The 13,556-nt window shown below is 39.7% G+C and overlaps 1 protein-coding gene across 1 annotated transcript in view; it reads right to left on the bottom strand.

The window, feature by feature from the left end:
- The window catches only part of FAM135B (family with sequence similarity 135 member B), a 210,591-nt gene that overhangs the window by 62,471 nt on the left and 134,564 nt on the right, over positions 1–13,556 (bottom strand). The window contains exons 5-6 of the mRNA XM_069780111.1: positions 8,562–8,632; positions 6,506–6,679 (exon numbers count right to left, since the gene is read on the bottom strand). Of these exons, the coding sequence (XP_069636212.1) occupies positions 6,506–6,679; positions 8,562–8,632 (245 nt within the window). The remainder of the gene's footprint in view (positions 1–6,505; positions 6,680–8,561; positions 8,633–13,556) is intronic.

Below are 13,556 nucleotides of genomic sequence, written 5' to 3' on the forward strand. Positions count from 1 at the left end.
CCCAAAATGAAACAACCTTTTTTTAATTTTTCATTCACTTTTTTCAAAATGAAGACCTTTGGGGGTTTTTAGTAAGCAAAACTTAATTTCTTCACAAATTGTAGTTTTCAGCAGAACGGGGCAAAAAAATTAACAGATTGGGACCTGAAACATGCTCGGGGAAGAAAACCTATCTTGCACTATATTAAATGGTCAAACTGTGAAAAAACAACCAACCAAACAAAACACATCATCACTTCATTTCTAATGACAAGAAATTATAATCTTGTGACTGAACCAGGAGTGGCAGTTTAGGAAATGAACTTACATCCCATTGAGGCTGGATCCTATGGAGAAATCACTTCTTTTTTGCTCAGTCCCTTATGCGTAAAATATTACTGATTTAAAAAATGAAAAATATAAGTAAGTCCCATAGAAATAATACACCTCAGAATCAAACTGCCACATTCTGCACTGACTGCACTGTTTGCATTTCACCAGGAACTTCCTTCTAACTCCCACAGATCAGGAAAGATGTAATGCACAACACTGATTTCCGTCTGTGTTTAACTCAAAATTTTAATATAGCTTTTGGCAAATTACTACTGGCATGTGGCCATAGGGTACATGAATGATCTGCTATTTATTTTTGAGAATAATATATGGATTTTTACAGACTGTGCTCCTCTAGACATGTTTCTCTCTTACACAAAGAGTTTCACTAATGTTATAATCAGTGACTGTAAAATGTTCTGAGCATCTTGGGTAAAACTGATAAGATTTATTAAAATAAAATTTTTAATGGAAACAGATATCTCTCCCTAGATCCCAGAGTCAGAGGGGGAATCTGTTTAGAAATTTCTAGTAATTTTGATTGCTGGAAAATGCTGGTTCATTTGTCGTGAACTTAACCTTAGTTGCTATAAAACCTGAAATAGGTGAAGTCATGTGGTGATATTTATTTAGTTTGGGGTGGGATTTTTTTTTGTTTTTTGGCTTTGGTTGTTTGGGGTTTTTTTGACTCAGAAATAGTCAGGTTTTTCTTATGTGACTTCTCAGCTGGTAGCTCAGGAGAATGGCATGTCAAAATGGAGGTTTATCTTTGCAGATACTTAACAGTAATAAAGAAAAGAAAATTCAAAGGAAAAATCATCCAGTTATTATGCAAGAGTTCCGAGAGGAAAAAAAAAAACCAAAACCAATGTTCTTTTAATAAACATATTATGGAAACAATAGCTCTTTACTGCATAAATAATCCATTTTCTTTCTACAGATTAATTTATTTGCCAATAGGATGGAGAGGGAAAATAAGTCATGAACTTTATTACCCAGGATTACATCTGTGGCAGTTTCAGATATAAGCTGCCCATTAGTAGGTGCCAGCTACACTTACAATTGTAGAAAAATTGACCTGCATGGTCTGCACCCAGATTCAAGGTGCGCAGGGTAGTACAATGTGTGTATCACATATAGATATATCAGTCATGCTTTTGAGGAACAGAAGAATGCCTGGGAATAAAAGTATTTAGGCAAGAGAAAATTGCTCAAGGATGACCAGGGTTGTCCTGATTCATCAGTGCAGTGGAGCAGAGCACAAATAGGTCATGCCTGAAACCTTTAAATACCCTGTGTCCCTTTGATTCTGTTCCCTCTTCCCAGAGCAGAACAAGCTCAAGGCACTGAAAAATTCAGTGTCTGTGTCTTAGTTTCTCTACCTGCAAAATTTGTATTATATTACTTCCCCATCTCAGTTGCCACCAAGATTTCTTGTTTCTCATACAGTGATTTGGATGTAGGCAATGGAGAATTCAATGTTAACAAGTAAAATCCTGAAAGGCAACTTTGTTTTTCACATAGACATATGTGTGAAAATGGGGAAGAGAATAGGAAGTTGAGGAAAATACAGAAAGCTAAGGAAATGAAACCCCTTTCTTGTGTAAACAAGAGAAAACAGGTTTGCCAGGTCCCTGATGAAGGATCTCGCTTATCTGCAGCAATTTCAAGTCTTGGTTTTTTTTTTTTCCCTTGGTGTTTTTTTTGTTTGTTTGTTTGGTTTGGGGTTTTTTTCAGATAGTCTGAAAATGTTTTCTGCTGAAGCCCAAGAGCCAAAGTAAGATGCTTCATCGAGTGAGCTGGATTCTGCACAGTCCTTAGATAAAGCCTAGCTTTGGGAAGACCATTCTGTACAGATAGTAGCAGTCTGGTGCTGAAACACAGCTCTTAGATTTCCAGAAAGCTTTCAGGGGAAGAAAGTATAAATCATCTGAAGTCACTGATAAATTTTCAGTAGAAGACATGCCAACCAGATCCCGTTGTCCATGCTGCTTAACAGGAAATACAACATAAAGGGCATTGGTTTTGGTGCAGGAAACTATGTGCTTGTGTGTCAAACTATGTATTGGGATACTTGTTTCAGAGATTATTTACAAGCTTTATTTTTACTTATAAACAGTAGCATATGCTAACTCCTCTCGGGAAGGAGTGGTGCAGAGGTCTATGGAATTAATGAAGCGGATAACCATGTTTCTTGCTGTTTGCTTTCTAAATGAGTCCAATATAAGAAAGGCACTGAGACTGCAGCATGCCTGAGACTAAGCAGACCTGTACACCATAGACATAGATGTATTCCTTTGGGAAAAGCAGAAGTATTTCTTGAAGACTGAACTATGCTGGAGCAAAGTGCCTTTTCTAACAGCTGATGCTAGACTAATAATGGCTGGTTCTACTTATAGACTGGACCAGTTGCAAAGCCAGTGACAAGGAGCTAAGGGAGAAGTCAATGCCTCAGGCCAGAAACCAAACTGATCCATACAAAACAGAAAATTAGAGTCCAAAAGCCCTAACTCCTCCTCACCTTCCTCCTGCAACCATCTACTCACATTTAACCTCTGGAGCTTAGGTAAGAGAATAAAAAATGTATTTAGCAGTTTGTAGAGGCCGGTGCATTCAGCAGAGGAGTACTCTCAAGCCTGAACGTCATTTACTTTTTCTGTTTATCTTTTGACAGACTTGCTAAGATCATCTTCTGTCATCCTGGGTAAAATGAGGTCGCCCTTTACTTTCCAAAGAGAACTGTCATTTCCGTGATGTTAGGAGAGACGTGCCAGCCAACGCCTGCTCTATATTCTCGTCTATTTCTCCCACATGCCCAAAGTCTGAAAATACTGCTCTGTGATCTGCAGCTGCCAAAAGCGTTCAGTGCAGACACCACTGCCCTGCACAGCAGCTGTCGCTGTGGGAGAGCAAGGGGCTTGGGGTCTGCAGCAGCACAGCTTGAGCCCTGTGTTTTACAAGCAGTGGTGTGACAATGTCCTGCTGTGCCTGGTGGAAGGGTTTGGATGTAGGGCAAGATGCAGGTGAGGGGAGCAGTGTTTTGGGTCGAGACAGTAGCTGTCGCAACCACTGCACCTTACATCCTTGTTCTCTCCTATTATTGCACTCCTGCCTGGAAAACCAAAGTTTTGGACTTGGCCCCAAGCTGTCCAGCTTCCCCAGCCACTTCTGGGGGGGCTTTTTAGAGAAGTCAAACAACTCTAAAGGTCAAAAAGTTAGAATTTTTAACCAATCTCTGGCTCAGTGTTCTGTAGGGACAAGTCAAAGCCACCCAAACCCTTTGCTGCTGCTCAGAGTCCACTCTGCAGCAACATTTCAGAGAGATGCACCTGCCCAAGGAGCCAAGAGGTGATCCAAGCCCCAAAGCATCCCACCGTGCTCCTGGTCATCCCACGTCTAGACCAAATGTGATTGCTGTAGAGATAACAGAGCTGGAGGTAAGTTGACTGCAAGTCTGCCTCATCACCTTACCACCCAGCCCCTCACCTCCTTAGTAAATGCCTAAAGCCATTAGCAGTTGGCATGAATTGGGACCCCATTAAAAAGCTGAGGGTTATACTCTCTAGAAAAGCTGAATCACAAAATTTCCATCCAGAATCCTGCAAAGGGTCCCAGAAACATGATTTTCACTCATTCTCAGTTTGGTAAAAGGTGAGGCCTTCAAAGTATCAAACCTAATGTAATATTTATTATATAAGAATTATTAGACAGGACAAACATCGATATCAAAATGTTCACTTGTCAAAAAACAGGAGGTAATGGAGGCACCCTGGCAAGGTTTGCCCAACAGCAGCTATTTGTGGGTGTATATTACCCTGCAGGGAAAGGCCTGAATTGGTCATGCCGGTTTCCCTACTGTTTTCACTGTTTCAATACAGACAACAGGGAAGAACTTTGGGGAAGAGTATCTGATTTGCCAACAGAGATAACAAAATATGAAAAGCTGAGTCCACAGGGCTTATGTGAGCAGATAGTTGTGCTTCAGGCAAAGTTGTTTTCCAGGACAACTTCAGGACAGCAGTGAATTTAAATTTTACATAAAGTGTGATCTTTATTTTCAGGGTAGGTTTAGAACTGTTGTTGTTTTACATTTAAGTGTATACATACGTGTAGAAATAATATGTATATACATGTAAAGTACATACTATGATGGGACAGCTCAAGGTAGCAAATCAAAACACAGTGAAATACTGCATAGATATTTTTTCCCAGACAATGTAACTCTCCGGTGTTTATTTTTTCTATAATGTGACAAAAAAGACTTTCCAGTCATTCATTAGTTCTATTGTGTTACAAAAATAAAGATCTGATTTTGCAATTAAACCTTTTTTTTCTATGTCCCAAGTAAACCCCAATGATAAGTGGTAAGCAGAAAAGCTCTGAGCTGTGACAAAAACAAGTAAGTTTTAGTTGGCTGGTTTTGTTTCAGAACACTTGGAACTGGCATTTCTTTTGCACTGGTGTCTTCACCCTGATTTATATTTAGAGAACGCATGATATAAAAACTCTTTGGGGTTTGAATATTTATCAAGAAGAAAATAAAACTTCAGTATCACACTTTAAAATTATTTTACTGGCTTACGCAAATGAGACTCTATATTGTGTTGTCAAAAATCTTCATTCCACTGCATTAAGTAAAAATATTGTATACTTCATAAATATCCACAAAATAATATTTTAAAAGCTGTACTAATCTGACTATGGAACAGTTGCTCATCACGAGATTTATGCCTAATAACAGTAACAAGTCTCTGCAGCTCCATTCATTAGAGGATAACAAAGCACTGAAAACAGTCATTAAGCCTGATAACTACTTTTCTTTCATCCTTTTATAGAGTAGAACAATGGGCAAATTATCTGAGCAAAATTATCTGGTTAGAAGTAGTCTGTTACAATCTAATTCACTATTTAAAAAGTCAACACATAACAGAAGAGAGATATGGCAGCTACCTGTAACTCAGCAGTAGAAGAAAAGGCAGATATGTCAAACTGATCTACTAATATGACTCGCATCACTGTCACAACTCAGCCTCTTAGAATCTTAATTCATTGTATGGCGTTGTGTACAAGCAATGCCTTTATATAAATGGTGAACTGAAGCAAAGATATATTAAGTCAAAACACAAAACCTGAGAAAAAAAAAGGAGTCTGCAGGTTCATCTTTTCTTTCTGACACAGTGCTATTTGCTCTTTGCACAATATTTGACAAACTTAAGAGTCTCCTGGTCATTTGGTAAACAGCAAGGCCTTGCTGGAGTAAGGGAAGCTGAACTACGCTGAACACTTGTCCTGGTGGGATAGAGTTAATTTTCTTCCCAATATCTGGTATAGTGTTGTGATTTGGATTTAGGATGAGAATAATATTAATAACACTATGGTGTTGATAAAACACTGTGGTGTTTAGCTGCCTGCCGGGTTAAACCACGACAACACTGCATTTTGCTTCAGGACCAAAGGAGTTCCCTCCCTCTCAGCACTCTATCTCATGCAATGACAAGACTGGACACAAAGTAAATTGCCAGGAAGACCTTTACTTCCCCTCGCCTGCTCTAAATATTAGAGGATATTGACCTCCAGCCCTGTTTTATTTGAAGGAGTTCTGAATTATTTTCTTGTCATTACAAATCAGATAACATAAATCACACCTAGACCCCATGGCAGCTAGTATTATACTGCTGCATGGTTAAATCAGATGATGCTGCAAAGAAAAAATTCAATGGAGCCTTATCCAGTACTGACTCATGCATGCCTCCTTCCAGCCATATTATGAATTATGCTAATGCACAGAGGCCACAGATGAGATTAGAGTCCAACTGTCCTAAATGCTTTAGAAAACAGCAGGGGAAAAAAATATAAATGCTCTTAGTTGCTTTCAGACTAAAGAGGAAAAACAGCCAAGAAGAGAATTTTCACTTTCTTCATGTTACAGATGGGGAATAGAGAGATCGAGACTAATCAAAATTTCTGAACCTCTTCCCAAAGATTTTGCTAGTTTTTGATCATATCCCTAGTGTCTTATCAAGGGAAGGAGCCTGTGTCAGAGGCTGGCTCTAAACCCCAATCTCCAGAATCCTAACCCAGGACCAAAAAACTTCAAATTAAATTATTCTCTCTGCTTCTCCTATATAATAAGCAAACGAATTCAGAAGAGGAATCTCCTCTGCCTTTCAACGGACATTTCTGTGTCCTTTACCTGATCAGAGGCTGGTGTAATGCTACCAGTGATGCATGCACCGTGACAGATATCACTGACAGGTGGAAATAGTCAAACATGACAGGAACATGGTGGTGCAGACCTCTCCGGGGGTGGAAGTGAAGACACAGTGTACGGCTGCTGATCATGGGGATCACTGGAACATCTCTCAGCCTGGAAGAGAAAGAGGTTTACAAAGGTTGGTGAGAGCTTGAGTTGTCACAGCCTGTGACACGCTACAGGCAGCAGACTGGGAAACGGCTTGAGGTGAATTTTTATCACTTCCCAGCTTCATAGGGGTTTACATAACTGATGTCTTGTGTTGTACGTGTGCCTAGCATAAATATAAATATAAATATACATACACACACAAGTCCAAAAATAAATAACAGATGTAGATATAAATATACTGTATAAAAGAACAGCTGTGATGTAATTCTGATTTCCCCTTGTGATTTTCCTTGATGTCCACCTATGCAATTGTTCTGGGGACATTAAGAACTAAGGGACAGAAGGAAATGCATTTAGCAAACTGCTCAGTTTGAGTGTTCATAGCCAGGACAGCTCACTACTTGGGATTTTCAGTGTAAGAACAATCAACTCAGGCAATCTATGAGAGTTAGAAGCAATCCTGTGTCAGAAAGAGATGAAAATACTCAGGGCACCTTTCCAGATAGCTGATCTTATGAAAAACTTTTTGCAAGAGGCCAAAAAAAAAAGAGTAGGTGAAGTAACTGCAGAGAAACAATACAAGTTGGACCGGCTTCTCCATTTTTTTATTAAATAAAAATGAAGACTTTAATTTAAGGTTTGATTATAACTATTCCAGAATAACTTTCCTAGTGTGCAGTCAACCACATGACATCTGAGTCACCTATGGGGCAGGAGGCTAAGATGTAAGCCTGGAGCATGCCTAGCCATATCCTCCCAATGCAAGTGAAACTCACTTCTAAAGAATTGTTTTACAGCATTAAAGACCCTTCTGAAGCCAGTTGCTTCCCAGAGCTGAGAAAACCTATGATGAGATGGTTGAGTATGGTGCATGGTTAGTGCCAAGAAGTGTTTCAATGAGATTTGCAGTATATCCTTTTCTAAAAATCACTGCTTTTTTATGGTAAATTGGATTAATAATTCAGATGATAACAGAAATTAAATGTATGTGTTAGAGCACAATTTCATAACTTGAATGTTTCAGTCCTTTTTATTTTTGGCTATCACTTAATGGTTGTTTTTTCTTTTTTCTAGACCATCTAATGAGTGATGGTCATTAGCCACAGCTAATGAGTGATGGTCCAGTCCCACTTGCCTGAGAGAACAAGTATTCACTTTTTGTATCTTGAAGGTAAAGGAAACTTGTTCTTGAAATTTGTTTATGTGCCCTATGGATATGAATAAAATGACATGTGGACAATCTTAGCATGAAACACAGCTCAAATGATTTCTCTGCACCCCTTCCACCCCCATAAAATGCTGCTGAAGTCATTGGAAGCCTTTTCTGTGCTTCAGTGAGGCTGCATAATGTCCGGGATCACACTTTCTGCTATGTCTCAGGAAGGGATGCAACTTCCACTTCACCTAAGACTATGGAATCCAATGCAGTTGGAAGAAATCAAATTCAATGGGAAGAGTCTTTCCTCCTAAAACATAGAGACAGCTTTAGTTCTTAATACAAGAAAAGCGCTTAGCATGTTCATATACCCATCTTGAGCCAGAAAATACTTTGTTCTCTCCTGAGATAAATGAATTCCTGAACCACAGCCCCTGCTTACATGGAGGTGAGTGATGATATTCCCTTTGACTTTAATAGCAGCAGACATAGAGCAACACTTAACATCTTTGAAAAATTCACACGTAAAGAAGAAAAAAGTTGCTTTAAAGAGGAGTATGAGATACACTCTTCAAATACAGAGAGGAGAAACAGAAAGACTTCAACACTGAGGCAAAGGAAAGACTTATCAAAGCTATCCATTTTTCTAAAGGACTCTCACTTCATCAAAGTAATTTTCCAATTGAACAAACCCCTGCATTACTAATTGAGGTTGAAAACAGCACTTACTGTTGTTCGCTATCAGTAAAGTGCAGGTCCAACTTAAGCTGAAAATCTGCCTCATTCAATGCATCTTCCACCTACAAAAAGAGAAAGGTAAGGTTACCTTTGTAAGATGGCACCTACAACACTGAAGGCAAAAGTAGATGGGTTTGTCTGAGAAGAGCAAAGGCAAAAATAGGCAGCAACAGCAGCACCCCACCACAGTGGCAGAAAGGAGCAAATGTGACAGCAAGTCAAGGTAACTGCTGAAGGAGTCAGAGGGAGCCAGAGCAGTCAGAGGTGTTATCTGCTCATGGGTGTCCTGTCATGTCAAAAAAATCACTCCAGACAAGAGTAACCAGAGTGTGTAGAGCACTGCATTTGTCGGATGTTTGCTCTTTGCACACTGAGAGTTGGCAGAGTATTTCTAAAGCTGCACTCCCTCATTGAATGAGTATTCATTTGGGTTATCTTGTCAGCTGAATGAGAACAAGGACTAGATTTTCTTGGCTGAGAAATAGCCATGAATCCTTCGGTTACCTACCTGTAACTAATGCAAGATTCAAAGAAAACAATCAGAAATGGCTCAAATAATTCTGACAATTTCTGCTCTCTCATCATTAGCCTTTTAGCTTGTTTCTCAGCAAACTGAGGCTTTCCTGCCTCCCAGTCACTCTGGTCCTTGACAGATTCATGGAGGAAGTTTGTCAAGGATTCTCATCTAGAGCATTTTCTTTGCAAAATTCAAAGGCTTTTGCTGTTTTTAAAGCTTCAATTAACAGAAGTTTAACTGTTTGCTTTGTTGCAGGGTGCTGAACATGTTTATACACGGTAGGATTCAACTTGCCAAAACCACTGAACATATCATGTGTGATCATAAGCCGACTCACTAGTACCTTCATCTAATAGGTCCCACCAGCAAGATTACCCTTCTTTTATTGTCAATAAAAGACTTTAATTGGGTTTTATGAAACAGTATATGAAGGGAGCTGTCAGTTTCTTAGCTTCACCTAAGAAAGGAAAGGACTACATTGGACAACATCCCAGCTTGGCACAGTTGAAGTAACTATTACCAATGGAAATAAATAAATTAGAATGGAAGAAGGATTAAACTGCCCAGCACTTTCTCCTTTACTCCTTTGAAATGTCTTTTCTTCCCCAGCAATGTAGAAAAAAAGTTTTTATTTCTATCAACTTAAATGGAAATATGAACAAAAAATTATTCATTTTATTACCAAACTAAGTCTTTTTCTGTGAGTGTAAGCATCCTTTATTGTATACCAGAGTACAACAGAAGATGCAAAGGAATGCAGGTAGAAAAGTAAAGTTGTTCACTGGGGATAGGTATTATAAATAAAACTTTTCACCCAATTTTTGCCACAAAATGGTGAGGTAAGACATCCAGGTTCTGTCTTTTGTCAGTGGAAAGCAACAAGCAGATGTATACAGTGAGCTGACCCATCCTGAGGTACAGATCAGAAAAGGACAATTGATTTCTGTTTGTGCTGCATCTTTCCATTGACAATAGATAGAGCCTAGAGAAATATCTTGGTCTAGATACACTTCAATTTTAGATGGCTCAAATTAGGCAACATGAATTCTACTTTCCTGAGCTCATTAGCACGTTCTTAAGAACAGATGATACCAAAAATGCACTGAAGGCAATATCAGAGGCATCTAGCCTGCTCTGACAGGTAGGATCTATAAAATATATAACATCAAACATGTTTAGTGTCATGTTTTAAGCCTAGCCTTTAACAGAGCACCACGAGGTTGCTTGCTCACTCCTCCACCATGGCCCCAGAGGGATGAGGGGAAAATATAAAGAAAAGCTCGTGGGTCAAGACAAGGACTGGGAGGGATCACTCACCAGTTATGGTCATGGGCAAAAGACAGGCTCAACTTGGGAAAGAAACAAAATCAACTTAATTTACTATAAATCAAAACAAGGGTAATGAGAAGTAAAACCCAAATCTTAAAACACCTTCCCCCCATCACTTCTTCCTTCCCAGATTTCTCTGCCTCCTCACCCTGGCAGCACACGGGGACGGGGAATGGGGGTTGGGGTCAGTTCGTCACACCTTGTCTCTGCTGCTCCTTCCTCCTTGGGGGGAGGACTCCTCACTTGTCCCCTGTTCCACCCTGGGGTCCCTCCCACAGGAGACAGTCCTTCATGAACTTCTCCAATGTGAGTCCTTCCTACAGACCACAGTTCCTCACAAACTTCCCTGGCGTGGGTCCTTCCCGCGGGCTGCAGTCCTTCAGTCCCAGCCTGCTCCAGCGCGGGCTTCCCCATGGAGCGGCGGCCATCTCGTGGGGCCTCCATCCCCCTGCTCCGGCGTGGGCTCCTCTCTCCCCGGGCTGCAGGGGGGCATCTGCTCCCCCGCTCCCCTCCGTGGGCTGGGGGGGGACAGCCTGCCGTCTGGTCTCACCACAGGCTGCGGGGGCATCCCCTCCTCCCCGCCTTCCTCACTGTCCTCGGGATCTGCAGAGGGGTTCCTCTCACATTCCTATCTCCTCCCTTGCTGCAGGTTTCCCCTCTTAAATCTGTTCTGCCACAGGTGTTACTGCTGTCACTGATGGGCTCGACTTTGGGCAGAGGTGGGTCTGACTTGGAGCCAGGGAAGGTTCTAGCAGCTTCTCACAGGAGCCACCCCTGCAGCCCCCTCCCCTGCTACCAAAATCCCCACCACACAAACCCAAAACGTTTAGCTAGGTTTTCCAAAGGTGAAGCTCCCTCTACAGTGTACCTTTTTCTGTTGAAGCAAGAAAATTGAGAATCAAGGATTGATTGTACTTGGGCAAAATTATCAAAGATGTAAAATTTAAACCCTTCTGAAGTAATATGGTATTTCTTCTAGCATGACCACAGGCACAGAGATGTGAGGAGAAAATTCCAGCTTCTGTTCACTAAAAATGTACTTTCCCTTTTGTGTTTGTCTCAAAACACCTGGAAGTATGTCTTTCAGAAAAAAAAAGACTTTTTCCTTTTTAATGAATTGTTGTCACTAAAATTCACAGTTCCTGGCAGTTGCAAAGGAAATAATCATTATTGAAGCTACAGACTGAATTTAAAATAGGAATGCAACTCAGGTATAGTGCTTCAGACAAAGCACACCTCATCCTCCAACAGAGGGGATGAAATTTTGGGTCTGTGCCTAATACTGCTGAGCAACTGTCACTGAAATCTGAGTCTGTGTTTAAAACAAGTTCAATAGCTAGTGACACTAGCTCAAAACACCTTGAGGCAATGAGCAGATGTCTGAGAGACTTCGAGATATTCATCACTGCATGGAGTCATGCATTAAGGTGCAAGTATAGGATATTTTTAATCCCAAAAGTGTATTGAAATCAGACTGCTTTGAATAGTGCAAAAACCCACATAAAATCAAATCACAGTTCTCACTACAGCGATTACATATTTTCCTTTGTTTATTGGAAGTGTAAATATTAAGATGAGTGAAAATTGGTCAGTTGTTCAAAAATCACTGGAGTCTTCATGAGAAAATATCATTAAAAAGCTTATGCACAGGTTGAGACACAACAGAATTACGTATGGTAATTACATGAAACAAGTTACTATACAGCTTTGATACCTGCTGGACTTTCCTGTGTTTTACTTTTTTTCACTTACTAGAACCACAGGTGCATAAGATCCTTTACATGGGAAAAAACAAAATGGCTTTTCCATAGCTTATACAGAAGAGGCATTAAAATTTCTATCATTCCTCAGTCTCCTGTATGAAATAATATTGTCCTTAAATGAAATATGGGTTGCTTATTTTAGCAATACGGGGACTATTATGATGTTTTTCACAGTTATCATATACAGACTGTATAATTTTCCAAAAGTTTGATACACTATCAGATTATTTTTTTTAATTACATTTTTTTCTCATGAAGAAAAGTTTTAAATTTTCACACCAAACTACTTAAGAAATCAGCCTGAAAAATTTCTCTGGAATATAGCTAGTGTTTGACTGGCTAAGCCAAGCAGTTTCCTCCCAGGTATTCTGTAAAGGGTCTTGCAGTGTTTTTTGCAAAGTTCTTTGACCTCTCAGCTCTGTTAATGATTAAAATCACAACCTGTGAAAGAGAAAATAAAGATCTATGTTTGTGGAAATACATTCATACTAAACAATGAATGTCATTCTGTTCTGTAATATTCCATATACCCAAATAAAAGTAAGGGAAATTCAGAACATCTGGGCAATATTATTGCATTTCACATGCTGATCTTGTCTCCAGTCAAAAATAAAGACAGACAGTTCTGAACAGAAATTTTGAAAGCTTTCTTTGAAATAGTACATGCATTTCATTCTTTCTTTTTTTCCTCTAAAACAAGACTGAAATTAATTTTGTCATTTCTCATGTGATTAATTTTTCATTGTTTGCATCAGCTTAATACTACTTTGCATTTTCTTGCAACATCATCTTGCGTCTTGTGGAAAGTCTGCACATTCAGTATCCACTTCTCTGTTGCTGGGGTGTGCCTACATTCCCCCTAATGCTCCCACCTTGGGCCTCATAGCTTGTGCAAAAAGACCCCCTATTCATCTGTGAGCACACACCATTTTCCAGAAGGTGCTCTTCAGAGTTCCGACTGTTTTCTAACCTCTGCCTCTCTTGCCAAAGGACTGTACTGTTAGGGAAATGTGTTTTATTAAACACTGTTTGGAATCTGTGCAATAGAAAGTACTTCTATATGAAAAGCAGAAGTTTTTTATACAATAAAAAGCATATACAAAGCACTCCAATTTCTGTTGAACCAGCCTGGAATCAAGTGCATCGTTTAAGTTTTGAATTCTAATTTTTCAGGTTTACATTTACATCTTTAGCTTAGCTTTGAAGAGGTGTGAAAATAGTTAGAGCTGAAGTTTCCAGCATTCTTGTTACGTACTTTCACGATATGTAACCATTTAGCCAAAATGTCAGACTGAATGATCTGGATGTCCCATCTCACTTAAATTTCTCTGGAAAGTACAAAATCTAATATACTGTGATATCCCAGCTTGCTTCGCT

This window comes from Haliaeetus albicilla, chromosome 3, assembly GCF_947461875.1.
Source record: "Haliaeetus albicilla chromosome 3, bHalAlb1.1, whole genome shotgun sequence".
Taxonomy (NCBI): Eukaryota; Metazoa; Chordata; class Aves; order Accipitriformes; family Accipitridae; genus Haliaeetus; species Haliaeetus albicilla.